Source organism: Balaenoptera musculus, chromosome 1, assembly GCF_009873245.2.
Source record: "Balaenoptera musculus isolate JJ_BM4_2016_0621 chromosome 1, mBalMus1.pri.v3, whole genome shotgun sequence".
NCBI lineage: Eukaryota > Metazoa > Chordata > Mammalia > Artiodactyla > Balaenopteridae > Balaenoptera > Balaenoptera musculus.
The window spans coordinates 97,368,868-97,390,841 of NC_045785.1; the positions used below are offsets into that span (position 1 = coordinate 97,368,868).

General features: G+C 40.4%; 1 protein-coding gene across 1 annotated transcript in view; it reads left to right on the plus strand.

Moving 5' to 3' along the window:
* CD53 (CD53 molecule) overlaps positions 1-18,881 on the plus strand; it is a 32,410-nt gene extending 13,529 nt beyond the window's left edge. Inside the window, exons 2-8 of the mRNA XM_036862173.1 lie at positions 4,449-4,528; positions 5,420-5,608; positions 7,669-7,743; positions 8,318-8,413; positions 15,950-16,030; positions 17,078-17,164; positions 18,024-18,881. Coding sequence (XP_036718068.1) covers positions 4,466-4,528; positions 5,420-5,608; positions 7,669-7,743; positions 8,318-8,413; positions 15,950-16,030; positions 17,078-17,164; positions 18,024-18,095 — 663 coding nt within the window. The 5' untranslated portion in view covers positions 4,449-4,465 and the 3' untranslated portion in view covers positions 18,096-18,881. The remainder of the gene's footprint in view (positions 1-4,448; positions 4,529-5,419; positions 5,609-7,668; positions 7,744-8,317; positions 8,414-15,949; positions 16,031-17,077; positions 17,165-18,023) is intronic.
* Positions 18,882-21,974: the final 3,093 nt, after the last annotated feature.

Genomic DNA, 21,974 nt, shown 5'->3' on the forward strand with positions numbered 1-21,974 from the left:
CTGTGCTTCTGACCTACTTCCTATAAGTCAGAAGTTCCCATAACCTCTTTTTGAAATCTGGATAGAAGCCCTTTATCTCATATGTGATTTGGAAATATTTTCTCCTCATCTGTGGCTTGTCTTTTCATTGTCTTAACAGTATCTTTTGAAGAGCAGAAATTTTTTAAAATTTTATGGAAGTCCAATTTATCAGTTCTTTTATGGATTTTGCTTTTGGCACCTTATCGGAGAATTCTTTGTCTAACGAGGTTGCAAATATTTTCTCCTATATTTTCTTCTGGAGTATTATAGTTGTAGGTTTTATGTTTAGGTCTATGATCTATTTTTTTTTACTTAATTTTTGAGATATATGTATCCAAATTAATTTTTTTTGCATATTTGCAATATCCAATTGTTCCAGTATCATGTTGAAAAAATATCCTTTCTCTGTTGTATTAACTTTGTATCTTAGTTGCAAATCAGTTGTTCACATATCTCTAGTTCTCTATTCTGTTCCATTAATCTATTTGTTTATCTTCATGCCAATACTATGCCTTCTTTATTGTAACTTCATAGAAAGTAGCAAAGTCAGGTAGTGCTTGTCCTCCACCTTTGTTCTTTGTCAAATTTGTTTTTGCTATTCTAAGACCTTTGCATTCCCAAGTGAATTTTAGAATCAATATTCGAACATCTACAAAGAAGTCTGCTGTGACATTGATTGCAGTTACAATGAATCTATAGATAAATTTGGGAAGGATTGACATTTTAACAGCACTGTCTCTTAGCCCATGTACATGGTATATCTCTCCATTTATTTATATCTTTTTCAATTTCTCTCAGCAATGTTTTTTTGTTTATTTATGTTTGTTTTTGTTTTTTAGTTTTCAGTGTGTAGGTGTTTCACATCTTTTGTAAGATTAATTCCTAAATATTTCATAGTTTGATGCTATTATAAATGTATTTTTAAAAAATTGACTTCTGATTATTTGTTGCTAATGTACAGAAGTACTATGGATTTTCATTCTTTATTTAAGTATAGTTGATTTATAATATTGTGTTATTTCAGGTGTACAGCATAGTGATTCAGTATTTTTGCAGATTATACTCCATTATAGGTTATTACAAGATGATGGATATAATTCCCTGTGCTATACAGTATATCCTTGCTGCTTATCTATTTTATATATAGTAATTTGTATCTGTTATCCCATACCTTTAATTTGTTCCTCCGTCTTCCCTCTCCCATTTGGTAATCACAAGTTTATTTTCTATATCTATGAATCTGTTTCTGTTCTGCATATACATTCATTTGTATTATTTTTTAGATTCCACATGCAAGCAATATCATATAGTATTTGACTTTCTCTGACTTATTTAACTATGCACAGTATTCTCTAGGCCCATCCACATTGTTGCAAATGGCAGTATTTCATTCTTTTTTATGGCTAATATATATATTATATATATATATATATATATATATAAATATATATATATATATAATATATATACATTTCTTTATTCAATTCAATATCTCCTTTATTCAATCGTCTGTTGATAGGCACTTGGGTTGTTTCCATGTCTTGGCTATTTTCAATAGTGCTGCTATGAACATTAAGGTGCAATTATCTTTTTGGATTAGAGTTTTTGGTTTTTCTGGGTATATAACCATGAGTAGAACTGCTATATAATATGGTAGTTCTATTTTTAGTTTTTTGAGGAACATCCATAGTTCCTTAGTGGTTGCTCCAATTTACATTCCCACCAACAGTGTACAAGGGTTCCCTTTTCTCCACATCCTCGCCAACATTTGTTATTTGTAGACTTTTTGATGACAGCCATTCTGACAGATGTGAGGTGATACCTCACTGTGGTTTTGATTTGCATTTCTCTAATAATTAGTGATGCTGAGTGTCTTTTCATGTGCCTGTTAGCCATCTATCTGCATGTCTTCTTTGGGAAAATGTCTGTTCAAGTCTTCTGCCCATTTTTGATTGGATTATCTGTTTTTTTGATATTGAGTTGTATGAGCTGTTTATATATTTTGGATATTAACCCCTTGTTGGTTTCATAATTTGCAAATATTTTCTCCCATCCCATAGGTTGTTTTTTTATTTTGTTGATGGTTTCCTTTGCTGTGCAAAAACTTTTAACTTCAATTAGGTCTCATTTGTTTCTCTTTGCTTTTATTTCTTTTGCCTTAGGAGACTGATGCAAGAAAATATTGCTATGATTTATGTTGAGAGTGTTCAGCCTATGTTCTGCTCTAGGAGTTTTATAGTTTCCGGTCTTACATTTAGGTCATTAAACCATTTTGCATTTATTTTTGTATATGGTGTAAGAGAATGTTCTAACCTCTCTATTTTACATGTGGCTGTCCAGTTTTCCCAGCACAAGTTTTTGAAGAGACTGTCTTTTCTCCATTGTGTATTCTTGCCTCTTTTGCCATATATTAATTGACCATAGGTGCATGGGTTTATTTCTGGGCTCTCTATTCAGTTCCATTGATCTATGCATCTGGTTTTGGGCCGATACCATGCTGTTTTGATTACTATAAGTTTGCATTGATCTTATGGATAAGATCTTATAGAAAACCCCGAAAGAACTTTTTGGCCAACCCAATAGTACATGTGAAGTCTGGGAGGGTTATAATCCCAGCTTTGTTCTTTTTTCTCTGTACATTGACCAAGTATCTCCCAGACTAAGATATATCTATGGATAAATTATTTGTTTAGCTAGAATTTTTAATTAATTTAACTCTTAAGATGTGAAATTTACCAGTCCTTATCTCCAAATTTTTGAGATTCCTTATGATAGCTCTTTGCACAGGCAATATCAAGTAATGAAAGATGAATTTGTCAAGTCCCAAAGAACAGTACTAACTGCCATGGAAATACAAAGATTTTCAGCTGGATTGATGAAGGAGGTGACATTCAAGTGAACACATTCAAATGAGTGTAGTCTTTTTGAGCAGCTAACCCTTGACTATGAGGCCTGGGAAATACTCAAATCCATCTAAATAAACTTGGGTTCCATTTATTGAGTACTGGTCATATATCAATCTCTGTGGTAAGATGATTTAACCTTTACTTCTACCCTATAATGTATAAGTATTACCCCATTTTACACAGGGATAAATTGTAACTGGAAATGTTAAGTAGGTTTACAAATCTCACACACCTGTTCAGTGGCATATGTGAAAGTTGACTTCAAGTTTGACTTCAAAGCTTATGTAATAAATCATCATACTTTTATTTTTTTTTACCTCCTAAGCATTTCCAAATAAAATTAAAATCCACTTTTATTTTAACTTGGTTAAAGTAATTATTAACAATTAAGAATAATTCTGAGGGTCAAGATAAGAAGGAAGGGAAAAGAGAAGGACAAGATAAAGAAATAGGAAAATGGTATGAGATAGATATAAGTATTTGACCTTTTTAACAGAGAAGATTACTCTATTATGTAACATAAGTAGCTCATCAGGCTTATTTATAGCCTGAATGAACCATCCCTTAAGACCATCTGATTTCTGGGTATCTTGACACTGTAACAAGGGTATGATGGATTATAAAAGCAATCTATGCACTAGAAAAAGCATAGTTCTAATGGGAGAAAAAACAATAAATTGACTTTCTTGCTTTGTATATCAGTTTTATGTGCAGTTTTAAAATATGAGTCATGCTACAGAAACTCATTACTTCTGAGAGAAAATTCAAAACTGTGTATCTGGATCTCTAGAATTGAGGACCAGACTTTGGATACTGATGTCCTCACTGAAAAACAAAATTCTATTTTTAAAAAATTCAAGCTCTCATTGTAATCTCTTTTTGTTTCTTCACTGGATATTTGTTGGTCAGTGTTATCTCTGCTGTAAGATTGACATTTTCTGGAGGATAGCTATTGCTTAGTCATGTTTATATCTCCCACAGCACCTAGAACAGAAAACACCATATATGTTTCTTCAGTAGAAGAATGAATAAGGCATAGATATGTTCCCCCCGTTTTCATGTGGAGAAGTTCATAGACCAAATGTAGAATGTATATGCATCTCAGGGTATTTAAGAAACTGGTGGATCAAGTCACTGACTTTCTCCACAGCTGATTGACCAGCCTATCCCTGATCCCAGGGCTGCCTTCAGTCCCTGAGCACTGGCCTGGTATGTGTCACTGACTCACCCTCCTCTAAGAATGGCTCTATTGCTTACTTCTAGAGTGCTTAATTCAAGGTTAAGCATCTTTAGCTTGCTGAATTGAAACAAACGTGAGTGTCCAAGATGAAACAATTGGTTCCTCAGTTCAGAGACTAAAAGAGCAAGAAGTTTGGGGAAACTTTCCAGAAAAGATTCACAGCTCAAACCCAAGGTGATGCTGGAGATCTTTGAACCCTGGACATATGTGTCCTCTGATCTCTGGTGCCACTTTGCAGAGCCAGGTCACTTATGTCCTCTTTTCTTCCTTCTACTTTTTAGGGCAAGAATATCTCAGCATGGGCATGAGTAGCTTGAAATTGCTGAAGTATGTCCTGTTTTTCTTCAATTTGATCTTTTGGGTAAGTCTGTCTCTTCTGAGCATGGTTGAACTCACCTCTTCCTAGCTACACTCTACTTCTCTCTCCTCTCCTGAAGAGCCTGGTGTGGAGTGGAACCCACACATGCCCAGGTCAGGTGCAGTATACCCAGCCTAAGAAGAAGGGAATGATAATTTTCTCCCCTCTTTCCATCCTGCCATAGTATAAGCCTGCAAAATTGAAAGATACCAGTGCAGTTGGGGATACTGTTTCTCTGGGAGCTTTAGGCTATTACTGCTCACTGCTGACATCTATGGGTGAGAAACCTAAGACTCTACATTCTCTGTATTGAATGGCTCTTTTTTTCTTGCTCCCCCAATGCCCAAACCTGACCCCCTGGAAAAAATAGCTGATTGAAAAGGAAGTCACCTTTTCTGGGGAGGTGTCACTATACCAGATTCAGCAATTGAATTTCAGACATAGAATAGGTTGGTACTCATGTTTCTATGAGAAGATTCTTAAAAGTTTGGCTTCTCTAGTTTTCTGCCAAGAAAGATGAACTTCTCAACCAGGGTATTCTCTTTACATGGTTGTGGTTTCCAAAGGGAAGACCATATATAAGCAGCTGAGGGAACAAGGAGTAGAGATCTGAATCATGAGGATCTGGAAGCAAGAGTGGGAATCTGATGCATGAAGATACTGTGTTACCCATAGGAATGAGCTTTCCCTGGTATCTGATATGGGTAAGATGAGGCATGAGTGGGACATCCAGGAGATGATAACTTTTTTTCTAGGTGCATGGGGAAATCTGGGTAAAGAGTTTGTTGGGTAGAACCAATAGAAAAAGGTGATTCTAATCTCAATTAAGTGAGTATGAGGAGATATTCAAGAACCACATTTTATTTCAGAGTGTTATGTGATTCTTCCTTTCAGCTCTGTGGCTGTTGCATTTTGGGCTTTGGGATCTACCTCCTGATCCATAACAACTTTGGAGTGCTCTTCCATAACCTCCCCTCCCTCACGCTGGGCAATGTGCTTGTCATCGTGGGTTCCATTATCATGGTGGTTGCCTTCCTGGGCTGCATGGGATCCATCAAGGAGAATAAGTGCCTGCTTATGTCGGTGAGTTACTCTCACAGCTGATGTGGTGTCCTAAGCGGGGTGACATGATGCCTTGGCTTAAGCCACAGGCAAGATGTTTTCTGGCAGCTCACCTATTAGTGCAGGGAAATCATAGGAACATAAATTTGGCACCTCAGGTCAGTCCACTCTGTCTAGACCAGTAGTATTTTGTTTTTGACTGGGGTCCCAGGGATGGATAAGAGAGGGCATTGCTATCCTCCTTGACATCCATGTTACACTGTTAATGACGACCTTGTCATTATAATTTGCCTTCATAACTTTTATTTCTTTTTTTTCTATAGATTTCAACATTTATTTTATTTTATTTTTAAATTTTTATTGGAGTATAATTGATTAACAATGTTGTGTTAGTTTTGGGTGTACAGGAAAGTGAATCTGCTATACATAAACATATATCCACTCTTTTTTTGTTTTTAGATTCTTTTCCCATGTAGGTCATTACAGAGTATTGAGTAGAGTTCCCTGTGCTATACAGCAGGTTCTTATTAGTTATCTATTTTATCTATAGTAGTGTTTCTATGTCTATCCCAACTTCCCAATTTATCCCCCCCCATTTCTTATTTATATCTGGTTGAAATCAACTGTCATCCATCTGCCTAAATCCTCCTCACATTATTATATATTTCCAGGATCTGACTCAGAGTCACTAACTGATGGAAAATATAGTCTCTAGATTCTTCTGAGTGCTGTAACCCTCCTAAAATGGCAGAGGATGCTTACCTATCTGATATCTGCACTAGATACACCTTAGTTTGAGTGACCCAACCGGGTGAAGGCCTAGGCTGCAGCCATTGAGGTCTAACATGAGAGATGCTAAAGCTTTTCACTTGCTCCCTGTCAGTTACCTATCTTAAGGAGCACCTTTAGACTTAGGTTTTTCCTGTAAGATCTATGGAGGAAGAGCTCTTCATTTCTCTGGTGTGCTCAGAACAGAGCTTGGTATAACAGTACCACTCTATCCATAAATATGGATTCCCAATCACCTTTCTTTTTCCTCAAGTCATGTGGTTAATCTTCTTTCCATTATGGGTCAACTGTTAAACTGGAGTCAAGAGATAGAATAAGAGGGCTTCCCTGGTGACACAGTAGTTAAGAATCCACCTGCCAATGCAGGGGGCACGGCTTCAAGCCCTGGTCCGGGAAGATCCTACATGTCGCAGAGCAACTAAGCCCGTGTGTCACAACTACTGAGCCTTCACTGTAGAGCCCCGCAAGCCATGACTACTGAAGCCCGTGCGCCTAGAGCCCGTGCTATGCAACAAGAGAAGCCACCGCAATGAGAAACCGGCGCACAGCAACGAAGACCCAATACAGCCAAAAATAAATAAATTAATTAAAAAAGAAAAAAAAAGGGGGATAGAATAAGAAAGTCCTTGTTCTCAGATAGTTCCCAGACTAGTGGCAAAAGATGGAAGATTATAGACTTGGGAAAAAGGTTTTCAGCAGTCAAATTTTGTGTTGGGGTAAAAAATGAAGGAAAGTGAATAAGTGAAAATGTGTTTTCTGTTAATTGTGATTAGTGTAAGCACCTAGAGTTGGAGATAAATATGAGTTAAGACCATGATTAGAGCACCTTTTCTCCCCATCTGTACAGGGCTATTCTCAACCTCTACCATCACCTTCCTCCACCCCAAAATAGCCCTTTGCTTGCCGAAAGGACCAGGCCCCAAACTCTAAAGACACATGGTTTAGTTTACTAGTTTTTGCTCAGTTGTTTCAATAGGCTGATGCCAAAACTTCTTCACTGATTCAACAAATGGTATTGCCTATTCATTATGCACATGTAACTCAGTAGGCACAATGGGAAGAAGAGAACAAAGTTAGAAGACAGCTGATCTGCCCTCTAGAGTCTTGGAGTCTAGTTGTAGGAAAAGAACAAATATTCTTCACAAAACAAGAGAAAGCTTATGAAGGCTCGAACAGGCAGGAACAGAACCTGCAGCACATGTGCAGAGACACGCCTGGATGCTCCCAGGGTGAAGTAGAAGTGGGGGAGGAATGAGGATCAGTGCTGTGAGCATCTCTCTGCTTTGCCCCAGTTCTTTGTCCTGCTGCTGATTATCCTCCTTGCTGAGGTGACCTTGGCCATCCTGCTCTTCGTGTATGAACAGAAGGTAAGTTATAGAGAATAAAACTCATTGCTGTATTGCTAAGAGTGGGTAGTGTGCAGTGGAGAAGAAATTGGCACAAAATAAGTCCTATAATAGAGTTAGAATCAAAGTAGAAGGATGAAGGAAAGAGGGATTAATTGCAATTGGGGAGAGAAAAAAAATCATGAAGGAGATTGCATTTGAGTGGTGTTTTGAAGGATGAATAGGAAGAACAGTAAAAAAACAAGTTTATCTTCCTCCTAGTTACCTATTTACTTTTCTCCATGTGTTTAGCAGTACAGAATATCTGTCTCAGTGCCTAAGAGAACACATGCTTTGATTGTCCATTTTCCTCCTTTGTAAAACCAGAGTTCTGGACGGACAAGAGACCACTGTGTACTTCTTCCTTCAGTGGCATCTCATCCTCAGCATTTCTTCCTATATATAAGCTCCCTCCCCTCACTTCCTAGTTCTGAGGAGACCATTTGGAAGGGAGGAGCAGATGGAACCATTTTATTAGCCTACATTAGAAATTCCTTGTTCCTTGAACTCACTTGCTTTTTACAATGTCTTCTCTGCTGGAATGTGCCCCACCCAGCTGAATGACTATGTGGCTGAGGGTCTGACTGAGAGCATCCAGCAATATTATTCAGACAACAGCACCAAGGCGGCATGGGACTCCATCCAGTCATTTGTGAGTACAAGTGGAATCCTCCTCAGCTCAGCCCAGACATAATTTTCCAACCTCAGTCCCTGGGGACTAGACGGGTCTTCCTTTCATGAAAGTTTCAGAATCTAAGGTCCACAGCCCCTAGGTTCAGAATAATGCTTGGCTGTCACAAACAGGAGAGCACAGGAATCAGCTTGATTGGTACAAAGTTGTCTACATTCTCTCTTTTACCCTTCACCCACTCAGGCTCATTTCTAAAGCCCTACTAAGATGTAAGAAAGACCCAAACATGTTATACTGGATTCATTTATGTATTTTCCAAAATTTTTCTGAAAACAGAAATTGTTTAATGCAAGAAATCTTTTTTGAAGTCCTGAGTATCCCAAATCATTCTTGTTATCTAGCTCACCAGCACCCCATTCCTCATGCCCTAACCCACCAACAAACATATATATTAAATTGGTATTCCTGCCTTGGTGTGTTGGGGTCAGGGAGCCAGCATGATACTGGCATAGCTTGTGTCTCAGACAATACCATTATGACCACATGGAGTCGCCTGTGGCCCTGCTATGCCTGCTTAGTGTGGAGTAAAAGAAATAGCACAGGAATTAAAGCCCAGAGACCAGGATTGGGTGGTCTTGGAAAAGTCACTTAACCTTTCTGGATCCCCAATTCTTTCTTTTTCTTTCCTTTTTTTAAAAAAAAATCCTGTTTAGAAGCCTTCTTATTATAGAATTTCTAGACTTATACAAAAGAAAAGAGAATAATAGAAAAATGAATCTCTGGGTACATATCACCAAGCTTCAATAGTCAACATGTTGCCGATGGTGTTTTAGCTAACCCTCTATGCTTTTTTTGCTAGTATTTATTAAAGCAAATAATAGATATTATATCATTTAAAATTAAATATAAAGATAAGTTCTTTTTTCACAAACACTTTATTTTTTTAGAGCAGTCTTAGGTTTACAACAGAACTGAGAGGGAGGTACAGAGATTTCCCATATACTCCCACACATGCATAGTCTCCCCCATTATCAAATCGCTCACCAGAATGGTACATTTTTTTTTTTAATTTTATTTATTTATTTTTATTTATTTATGGCTGCGTTGGGTCCTCGCTTCTGTGAGAGGGCTTTCTCCAGCTGTGGCGAGCAGGGGCCACCCCTCATCACGGTGCGCGGGCCTCTCACCGTCGCGGCCTCTCCCGCTGCGGAGCACAGGCTCCAGACGCGCAGGCCCAGCAATTGTGGCTCACGGGCCCAGTTGCTCCGCGGCACGTGGGATCCTCCCAGACCAGGGCTCGAACCCACGTCCCCTGCACCGGCAGGCAGACTCTCAACCACTGCGCCGCCAAGGAAGCCCCAGAATGGTACATTTTTTTAAATGAAGAATGAGCCTACATTGACACATAATTATCACCTAAAGTCCATAGTTAACATTAGGGTTCACTCTTGGTGTTGCACATTCTATTCATTTGAACAAATTTATAATGACATATGTGCATCATTATAATATCATACAGAGTAGTTTCCCTACCATAAAAATCCTCTGTGCTCTGCCTATTTATACCTCCTCCTACCCTCATCCTTGGCAACCACTGATCTTTTTATTGTCTCCATAGTTTTGCCTTTTCCAGAATGTCATATAGTTGAAGTCATACTGTATATAATCATTTCAAGCTGGCTTCTTCCACTTACTAATATACTTTTAAGATCCCTCCATGTCTTTTCATGGCTTGATAGCTCATTTACTTTTAGTGTTAATATTCCATTTTCTGGATATACCACGGTTTACTTATTCATTCTCCTATTGAAGGACATCTTGGTTGCTTTCAAGTTTTGGCAATTATGAATAAAGCTGCTATAATCATCCATGAGCAGTTTTTTTTCTGTGGACATAACTTTTCAACTCCTTTGGATAAATACCGAGGAACATGATTGCTGGTTCATTTGGTGAAAGTATGTATAATTTGTAAAAAACCTCCAAATGTTCTTCCAAAGCATCTGTACCATTTCTCATTCCCACCAGCAATGTATGGGTGTTCCTGTTGCTCCACATCTCATGAGTATTTAGTGTCAGTGTTCCAGATTTTGACCACCTTCATAGGCGTGTACTGGTAGCTCATTGTTTTAATTTTCATTTCCTTGATGACGTATGATGTGGATTTTCATATGTTTATTTGCCATCTGTATATCTTCTTTGGTGAGGTGTCTGTTAAGGTCGTTGGTTCATTTTTTAATCAGGTTGGTTGTTTTCTTATTGTTGAGTTTTAAGAGGTTTTTTTTTTTTTTAATATTTAGGCAACAATCCTTTATCAGATGTGTCTTTTGCAAATATTTTCTCCCAGTCTGTGGCTTGTCTTCTAATTCTCCTGATATTGTCTTTTGCAGAATATAAGTTTTTAATTTTATCTGAGTCCAGCTTATCAATTATTTCTTTCATGGGTCATACCTTTGGTGTTGTTTCAAAAAATATATAATCATAACCAAGGTCATGTAGGTTTTCTCCTGTATTATCTTCTAGGATTTTTATAGTTTTGTGTTTTACTTTTAGGTCTATGATCTATTTGGAGTTAATTTTTGTGAAGGGAGTAAGGTCTCAGTCTAGATTTTTTTCTTTCTTTCTTTCTTTTTTTTTTTTTTTTTTGCATGTGTATGTCCAGTTATTCCAGCACCATTTGTTAAACAGACTATCTTTTTTCCATTGTATTGCCTTTGCTCCTTTGTCAAAGATCATTTGACTATATTTATGCAGGCCTGTTTCTGGGCTCTCTAAATCTATTTGTCTATTCTTTCACCAATACCATACTGTCTTGATTACTGTAGCTTTATAGTAAGTCTTGAAGCTGGGTAGCATCAGTCCTCCAAATTTGTTCTTTTTCTTCAATATTGTATTGACTATTCTGGGTCTTTTGCCTCTCTATATAAACTTTAGAATCAGTTGGTTCATATCCATAAAATAACCGGCTGGGATTTTGATTGGGGTAGCACTGAATCTATAGATCAAGTTGGGAAGAACTAATACCTTAACACTGAGTCTTCCTATCCACGGACATGGCATATCTCCCCATTTACTTGGTTCTTCTTTGATTTTGTTCATCAGAGTTTTATGAGTTTTTTCCTCATACAGATCTTGTACATATTTTGTTAGATTTATATTGAATACCTAAGTATTTCATTTTGGGGGATGCTAATGTAAATGGTATTGTGTTTTTAATTTCAAATTCCACTTATTCATTGTTGTAATATAGGAAAGCAATTGGCTTTTGTATATTAACTTTATGTTCTGCAACCTTGTTATAATTGCTTGTTAGTCCCAGGAATTTTTTATGTCAATTCTTTCAGATTCTCTTCATAGATGATCATATCACCTGTGAACAAAAACAGTTTTATGTCTTCCTTCCCACTCTGTATACTCTTTCTTTCTTTCTTTTTTATATTTTTGTGTTCCCCTCTAAAGTTTTCACTGTGTACATCTCTTATTTTCCCTAATTCAGTTAACATTTTTATTACCAATATTTTGAACTCTTTATCTGTAAATTATTTCTATTGCATTATTTATTTATTCAGGGGTTTTCTTTTGCTCTTTCAATTGAGAGCAGGTCCTCTGCCTTTTCATTTTGCTTAACTTTCTCTGCCTCTATGAATTTAGGTGAAAGAGTTACCTACTGCAGTCTTGAAGGGGTGTTGTTATGTGGGAGTGTCCCTGTATAGACTATGCATGCCCAAAGCCTTTGGTGGGAGAGCTGGATTTGATGGGGATGCAAGTCACGTCTTTCCTTAGTGTGTGCTGACAGCTATCACCTTGGTGGGGAGTGGGACTAGAGGTGCAAGGGCTAGATCTAGAGCCAGATGTAAGGTGGAACTTCCCCTCTGCTCAGTGATCATCACTGCCCTATCAGTGGCAGGGTCTGATCCAAGTTGCTGGAGTCAAAGCCCTAAGAGTCAGACCTGAACTGGCTCTGTTCCCTTAGTGTGTGTTTTCCCCTCTGCCTGCACTGGGACCCTTGACCCAGAAAGGGGAAGTGCTGAAGCAAGTGGGACCCATATGGGCTCTTGGCTCATGTCAGCTGAAGACAGACATCTGAGCTGTCTTTGATGTGCTGCTTCACAGACACCTGCAATTGTTTCCCTCATTCTGCTCAGAAGCAGCCTTGGCTGCAAATCCCCTTGTCCCTCACAGCCAATCACTGCCCCCAGCCTCTGCCTCCCCTGCCTTGTTGTGGAGCCACACCTCAGAGTAGGTGGGGTCCACATGGACTCTCAGTGTATGGCGGGCGGGGGGGGAAGGTGGTAGAACAGCCTCCATCAGAGATCTAGGATGTTTCTGATGTACTGCTTGAGTAAACACCAACAATGGCAGCTGCTGCCCCACCCAGGCTCCGCCACTATACTGGGTCACCTCTGTGTCCCACGGTTTGCATCTTCTCCTTGGTCATGGCCACCCCAGATCCAGTGTTGCACTGTGACATGGAATGAGTGGGGCCAGAGCGTTTGCTTGGCTTGGGTTAGGGCATGCAAGTAGGTGGTTGCAAGAAATCTGGCAGCTGCTAAAGCAGACATCTCTCCACCCTGCCTTGTAGGCAAGCCAGCATGCATGCCCTCCTCACGAGTGGAGTCCAGGCTTCCACAGCCCTCCTGTTAATCCAACCAGTACTCCAGTCAGACAAGGCACCTTTTCTCCCAAGCATAGGACCCCACGACTGGGGCTGCAAATTTGTGGTTCTCACCACTCACTCCCCAGGGTCGGTATCCCACCCATGCATTCTCCCTTTCACTCTGAGTCCCCTCCCAGGGGCACAGGTCCTGACCTAATCACTTTTTTTCCCTTCCTACCCAATTATATGTGTATTTTTTTTACAGCCTTGGTTGTACAGGAGTCCTTCTGCCAGTTTTTAGTTAGTTTTCAGTGAGAATTTTTCCACATGTAGATGTATTTTTGATGTGTTCATAGGGGGAGGTGAGCTTCACGTCCTCATACTCCACCATCTTGATCAATCTCTCCAGGCCACTTTTTTTTTTTTTTTTTTTGGCTGTGTTGGGTCTTCATTTCTGTGTGAGGGCTTTCTCTAGTTGCGGCAAGCGGGAGCCACTCTTCATCGCGGTGCGCAGGCCTCTCACTATCGCGGCCTCTCTTGTTGCGGAGCACAGGCTCCAGACGCGCAGGCTCAGTAATTGTGGCTCACGGACCTAGTTGCTCTGCGGCATGTGGGATCTTCCCAGACCAGGGCTTGAACACGTGTCCTCTGCATTGACAGGCAGATTCCCAACCACTGCACCTCCAGGGAAGCCCCAGGCCACCTTTTAATTTTGATGATTTTCTCTATTGATTTCTTGTTTTCAATTTTATTGATTTCTGCTTTAATTCTCGTTTATTTTTCTTCTTACTTTGAATTTAATTTGCTCTTCTTTTTCTAGTCTTCTAAGATATACACTGAGATTATTGATTTTTTGATCTTTCTTCTTTTCTAATATTTTTATTCAGTGTATAAATTTCCCTCTAAGCACTGCTTTTGCTGCATCCCATATATTTTTATAAGTTGTGTTTCCATGTGTGTTTTCATTTTTATATATGTTTTCAAATATTTTAAAATTTCTCTTGAGATTTCTTTTCTGATCATGTGTTATTTAGAAGTGTGTTGTTTAATCTTCTAGTAAAATAATGTCTTTTTAATACACCTAAAAATTTACAATAATTCTTTAATATCATTAATAAATGTCTATAATCATTTACCTAAAAATATTATTTTTAATTGGTTTCTTCCAACCAAGATCCAAACGAGGTCCACATATTATATTTGGATAATATGTCTCTAAATCTCTTTTAATCTATGATAGTATCTCTCTGTGTTCATGCTATTTACTTGTGGAAAGAAATTAGGTTGTTTGTCCTGTAGAATTCCCCAATTTCTGGATTCGGCTATTTGCTTCTCAAAGTATTTTAGCAACAGGGAGTCTCTGTCTCCCATACTTGTGAATCTGGAGGCTTGATAAAGGTTCTATTTGTGGTGAGACTAACATAGATATTTCCTACAGCATCACATAAGAAGGCACAGAATATCTGATTGTCCTACTTTTTGTGATCTTAAGACTTGTTGGTGAGTGTCAGAGGACAGAGGGAACAAAAACTGCCCAACGAACTGAAAAGGCATCTTGAGACCAAAAAGTGAAGCATGCAGCTCCATATAATCAATGGATCAGCTTATTATAGGGTAACTTACAGAGTGGGATTGGGAGTAGGCAGATGATTTGGAGGCATTTGCAGATGCATTCCACACTGTCAAGGGGCCATTGGGATGATCTTATAGGTAACCTAGGGTATGGGGGTAGATACTTGGAAACAGGACGTGCATTCCTAAGTCAAGATTAGCCATCTTACATTCCATCACTTCAATATGTTCTTCCTCTTGTTGTATTTTCTTTGACATAATGTCCTAAGTTGCAGAACATGCCATCCAGACAGTCCTCTCTAGTGCCAGCGCCTCTTTAGTCTTCTCTAGTTCCCAGGTGAACTGTAATTCCTTTTCTGTGCTAATATTTAGAGTCCATAACAAAGGCCATGCAACAGCTGCAATAACTTGCTCACTTTTTTTTCACCCCACTTTCACTTTGCTACCTCTTCGGTTAATACATCTAGTATGCCCTTTGGTGTTTTCAGGGTATCCTTCTACTCTTGCACCAGCCTGAAGTGTTCCATAAATATAGCCAGATCACCCCACATGGAAATGGCTGGCCAACCTGGGGTTTCCCCCACAGACAACAAGCTTTTCCCTGTTTGGCCCCTTCACCCATTCCTGCATTATTTTCAGTCTCCTGCCTGACTTGCCAATTGTCCAAGGATGGAGGGAACGAAAAGTGCCCAGTGAACTGAGGAGGCATCTTGAGACCAAAAAACAAGGCAGGCAGCTCCATATAATCACTGGATCAGTTTATTATAGGGTAACTTACTCACAGGGTAGTATTAGGATCTGGAGGACAAGGATCAGGAAGCATTTGCAGCTACACTCCACACTGCCAAGGAGCCATCGGGACAATTTTATAGTTAACTTAGTGTATGGAGGTCGATGCTTGGAAACAGGACATACATTCCTAAGTCAGAATGAATGGTAACTAGTCTTGTGGGCACTGGGAGAACATCAGCAAAGGTTATCATCATTGTTTGGGGACTAACAGAGCATAGAGGCCACAATATCTATTAATTACAAAGCTCTTTATGACATAGAAGTGATTTACTGTACCCTGGGTAGGGTCAGCGGTAGGACAGGAGAAACTGTAAGGGCCCAAGATAGCGTCAGCTATGCTAACAGCCATACAATGGGTCTAGGTGTGGTCAGCCTGATCCCTCCATTATAAAGTCTCCTGTGTGCCTAATTTTTTATTTGTAAAATGTGAATAAATTAAATATGCCCTCTCTACTTCAAGAAGTTTTGTGTGAAGGAAATGGTATCACAGGTTTGAAAGTACTTAGTTTTAAGGAGCCATAGTAGTCAGGCCAATTCTGGCCCATGGTTTTCTTTCTGTTATCTTACTAACCATCACTTGTTTGGGGTTTGGCTTTCAGCTGCAATGTTGCGGTGTAAATGGCACGAGTGATTGGATGGGCAGCCCACCAGCATCTTGCCCCTCAGAACCACAAGTTAAGGTAATTTATTTTTAGAAATTTTCTGCTATTGGCCACTGTGATTAAACTTTTAATTACCTTAGAAACTCCAGTCGTACAGGACCTAGTCCTCCCAGCCAGAAACAGGAAACCTTAAACAAAAGAGAGACCAGGGAAACAACCCATATAACTAGACAAATAAGAAAAACAAACAAAAAAAGAGTAAATTCATCTAGATTAGAGATGCCATGAAGAATCTTGCTACTCTAAACTATTACATTAGAGGGGAAATTTTATGTGATAGTGGCAGAAGACTATGTCTAGATTTTTCTTGAGCAAGAATTAGGTCTTCTTATGGTTGAAAGTGAAATTGTAAGGTTGAAGCAGAAAAGCTTCTCTCTCTACCTGTTTCCCTGCTCTCCTTCCTTGGAGATGGCAGCATCCAACCCTTTAGCAGAATGAATCATAAGTGAAGGAGTGAGGAGCTGGGGAAGAGAGAGTTGATGGAACTTCTGACTAGACCCAGAGAAGAAGCTCAAATCAACTTTCAACTAGACTAAGTCCCTAAGGTCCTGCTACCCCATGTTAGTCACTTGAGGTTGTTTGGAAATCTCTGGAATTTGGGAGGGTCTGTGAAGAAAGACTGGGACACCTACCAACCAGCAACTGCCCTGCAGCTTGGCATGCCTATTATATGTTTACTGGCTTTTGAAGCAGAAGCTGAAATGCAACCAGTCCTAGGATTGCATAACCTATATTCCCATTTGTCAATCCCAAGACACTAGTGAATATTCAAAAAACACAAAGACATATGTGGTTGACCTGCCTCTTAGGAGCTAGTTTAACTCAGTGTGTAAAGATCTAAGACTTCTACTTTAGATGACACTGTAATGATAACAATACCAGAAAAGTCTCTAGTTTAATATTTTCTATTTTATGCACATTTCTTCATCCATATAAAAAAATTAAAATATAATGTCTGGCCTAAGTCTCTTGGCATAAGGCAGAATACAAACTGTCTTCCCAAATAAGCCTCCTGATAAAGTTGAGTAATATAGTAGTGTCATTTGTACTTGTAATTTTTTCTAGGGTTGCTATGTAAAAGCAAAACTGTGGTTTCACTCTCCACTTTCCTGTATATCGGAATCATCACTATCTGTGTATGGTGTGATCCAGGTAAGAGCTTAACCAGAGGACTACTTTGAGGATTTAATGAGATAAGTCATGTAATTTTTAGAACGGTACCAGGTACATAAATATGAGCTCCCCCAGTCAAGTAGAAAATGATGTTATTACCAGTTTAAGGCATACAGAAAATATGCTGTAAGATCTATCTGGTTAATTTATCCCTAAGGGAAATGAGTGTTTCATTGTCAAATTAAAAACCACCAAGCAGAACCTTACTTTGGTCCCTCACAGAGCTGGTCTGGAAAAGCCTGTGATGAATAAAGCACTCCGCTTGAAAAATTGGCCTTGTGTGCTAAGCAGGAGTTGGTGATGAAAACTGTAATCAATTTCCTCATTGCTTCTCTGCTTAGTTTGACATGTCAAGGGTGAATGGGGGGTAGTTTTTTGTTTTTTTTATTATGTGATATTTCTACCATTTTTATACCCAAGTGTCTTGAGTGTATCACAGATTAGCTAAGACCTAATCAAGACGCTCAGAGAGAAATGATTTTTCTCTGCTTGGAAACCAAAGAGGCCTAAGGCAAGGGTAGAGATCACTCATTGCACAAAGTGTTGACCTGTGCAGAGCTTGATTATACCAGCAGCAGGACTTCTGTGATTTCTTAAGGAGACAAAAGATGTCCCAATACTTTATACTCTACTGTCTTGCCATCATTACCCCCACTTGTCTCCCCACTGCCACTCTAAAGCTAAAGGAGAAAACTCCTGAGAAAGAATTAGAAGTGATAGTAGGAAGGGTAGTCTCAGTGTGATGGACAATTTCTTTTTCTCTGGGACTGATCCCAGGGACTGTGAGTGAGATGTTTCTACCTGTAAAGACCTCACATTTTCCCAACTCTTCCCTCAGGTATTGGGGATGTCCTTTGCACTGACGTTGAATTGCCAGATTGACAAAACCAGCCAGGTCCTAGGATTATGACCTGCGGCTGCCTTGTGCTGGAGAGACTTGTTTCATCACTGTAAATCCAAAACCACTTGTAACATGAAGCCCTAAATGACCACCTCCTGAACTGGTGTCTTTGTCCCCCTCCCATCTCTTCCCTGTTGAGTCCCTGTCTCATACAACCAGAGAAGAGGGTGTTGGTCAGGCACTTCCCATCTCAGATAGCAAGACAATCCTTTACCATTCATGGCAGCAGCTTTGTCACTCATTAATAACTGAGCATTTATCAGACATGAAAGTCCAAGAGAACCTGTGGTACTAATGGCTCAAGATCAAAGGATGGGTCTGCAGCTTGAGTTTTTGCATCTTCCCATTGTCAAACAAGTCTCTGGCCTCTAAATCATGCCCAGCCCACTCTCCAAAGTCAATCAAGAGATAAGCTTAAGGGAGCTCTGGGGCCAGGTTCACTGGATCGTTGTCACAATCCTCTGTTTCCTTTTGTCTGGGGGCCTTGGCTACAGGAATGACAGAGTACCCTTTCTCCAAAGGTTAGGTTTCATTTCAATTTCTTTATTAAAGGGTCTTATTGATTCATCTAAGTCTTTCCAAAATAAACTATCCAATGACTCACATCCTGACTTCTGCCAATCTCTTAGCCTTTGATTTACATAACTATGAAGGAATTCAGCAGGATAGGTATTTCTGGTGGTTTAGGTGATAATCACATTCAAAAGAGTTCTGGTGTTATTTCTCTTTCAGATAAGGTTTTGTTAATGTACTATTTTAATTCTTCAATAAATAAAATAGCTTATGTTCTGTCAATCACTACATTCTCATTCCTTTGTCTCAAATATAATTTCCATGACTCAGCCTGATTGCCCTGCCAGCAAGTTAGGGATATTAGTTATCTATTGCTACATAATGAATTACTCCAAAACTTGTCGCTGAGAACAATGAACATTTATTATCTGACATTTTTTGTTGATCATGAATCTGGGAGCAGCTTTACTGAGTGATTCTGGCTCGTGATCTCTCACATGACTACAATCAGCTGCAGTCATCTCAAGTCTCAACTAGAAAAGGACACACTTCCAAGTTCTCATATGGCTCCTGATAGGCATCAGTTCTTTGCCACATGCACCTTTCCATAACACTGCCTTATGACATGGAGGCTCATTCTCCCCATAGTAAGGTATTCAAGAGACAGCATGAAATACAGCACCCAAAACAAGCCATACACTCCTTTTATAACCTAACTCAGAAGTGCCATCACATCAGTCCTGCTGTATACTATTCCTTAGAAGTAAGTTGAAAAGTTCACACTCAAGGGGAGGAAATTACACAAGTGTGTAGATACTATGGGGTGGAGATCACTGGGGGCTATCTTAGAGGTGGTCAACTACACCATGTTTGTTGGGTCAGGAGAAGCTAAATTTAATTGTCTATATGATAACCATAGTTTGAAAGCAAAAGATCAGACCACATCTAATACAGAGTCAAATGTAGAGAAGTTAAAGAAAGGGGTGACAGAATTGGTTTCTATTCTCAAAGATTTGTGTAGGATCTCCAAATTCCTTTTAGGAAAATTGGTCAAATTCATAGCAGTTTATAAGGAAATCTATATCTTTTGTACTTTCCTGAGGCAAAGGAGCAGAGGGGACATTCTAATGATTATCACAAGTATCAAACATGTCTCACATTCAACATGCACAAAATAAAACTTATTGTATCTTCCAAGCCTGTTTCTCTTCTTTGTTCCCCCATATCAGTGAGTGATAAGACCACCTTCTGGTTGCCCTAGCCAGAAACCTGGGCTGTGTCCTAACTCTAGCCTGCCCTTCCCTCCCAACATCCATTCAGTCATAAAGTTCTAAGGATTCAGCTGCAACATACCTAATTCATCCACTCTCCCCATTTCATTTCTTACCTATATTCCCTCAGTTGTCTGCTATCTGTTCTCCTAGTACCCACTATTGACCCCATCTAAGCTATTCTCCATACAGTAGCCAAAATAATATTTCTAAAACGTAAATATAATAAGGAGACTTTCGAACTCTGGGTCAAGATGGCAGAGTAGGAGAAAGTGGAGTTTGCATCTCCTCACAGGTACAGCAGGGGTGCATCAGAACAGTTCTCACAGAGCACCTGCTAGGCATTAATGGGGAACCTTGGACACCTGGGGGACAGGAGGGGTCCCTGTGCAGCTGGGTGGGACATGGAAGGGAAGGAGGGAGGGAAGGTGGGAGGGAAGAGTGATGGAGACGGAACAGGGCTGGCACCCCTAGGGGGAGGGGCTGGGGGAGAGGAGAGGTTTCAGCACTCAGGGGGACCCACTAGTGGTGGGGGGATCAGCAGAGACGGGGGGACCTTCAAGGGGCAGGGGGTCAGAGGGGTGCCCTGCAAAGGTCTTTGGGGGGAGAGAGGGGTGGGGCCTGTGTGTGGTCTGTGCTAGGCCCCTACGCACGCCAGCCTGGATTGTGTATCCCCTGGTGGGGAGAAGGGCTGGGTGCTGGACAGTGGGTTTGGAGGGTGGACCCAGGGAGGGGACGGTTGTGGGAGGTGGGGAGATGATCTGGGGTGGCAGGGGGGAAGGGTTCCACAGCCAGGAAGTTTGGTGGAGGAGGCCCAGGCCACCAGGGAAGTGGGGCGCAATTGTTGAGTGGTGCGCAGAGGGAAAGGCCACCATTGCAACACCCTTCCCTGTCCACCAGCCTGGCCTCCTTGGGCAGTGGCAGGGGCACACACCTGAGCAGGCTCACCCGCCCCTCAAACCAGGGTTCCCCACCACCACTCGGGCACCAGCAAGCCTGCTAGGGTGCTGGGCCTGAGCCCTAACCTCATGGAGGTCTCTTCAGGCCATATAGGTCCCATGCCTGAGCCCTGCCCCTGCTGAGGCCTCCTCTGGCTTCTTGGGTCCCAACGGACCCAAGTACAACACCCCCCAGGGCTTCTGGGGGCTGCTCAGGTCCTGGTGGACCTGAGCACTGTCCCCCACAAAGCCTACAAAGACTTCACAGGTCCTGGTGGCCCATGTGCCACCCCTGACAAAGCCCCTCCTAGGGCTGCAAGGGTCCAGGCAGACTGAGCACCACCATTCTCCAAAGCCTCCTCAAGCCATGATGGCCCCTGTGGACACACCCATGGAAGCCTGCCCCCAAGCTGGCTTGCACGAGCATATGTGCTCTGGGCCATCTTCAGGAGCAGACACTGGTGAAAGAAACACACACAGAGGTGGGGCAGACACAGCGGGTCCAGATAGCTACCTAAAGGTGTTGGAGGCCCTCCTAGGGAGGCAGGGGTTGGATGTAGCTCACTGTGGGGGCAATGAAATTGATAGCAGAGGCACCAGGGAATTTTAATTTAAAAAAATTTTTTAAGTTAAAAAAATTTTTTTTTGCTGTTGTGTTTTGTTGTTTCATTTTTATTTTTAGTTTTTCTAATATATTTTTTATTTTTCTAATTTTATTTTATTTCTTATTCTTTGTTATTGTTCTGCTCTTTTTTGTTTGTTGTCTATTTTTCTTTTTTGTTCCTTTTTGCTGCACCTCTTGGCTTGTGGGATTGTAGTTTCCAGGCTGGAGGTTGGGCCTGAGCACCTGTGGTGGGAGCATTGGACTAACAGAGAACTTCAGACACCAGGGAACAATAATCTCTGTGAGCTCTCACAGAGATCCTCATCTTGGCACCAAGATCCAGCTCCACCCAACTGCCTGCAAACTCCAGTGCTGGATGCCTCAAGCCAAACAAGCAGCAAGATAGGAACATAGCCCCACCCATCAACAAAAATGAGATGACAGAGAAATATGTTACAGATAGAGGAACAAGATAAAAGCCTGCAAGACCAAATAAATGAAGAGGAAATAGGCAATCTACCTGAAAAAGAATTCAGAGTAATGACAGTAAAGATGATCCAAA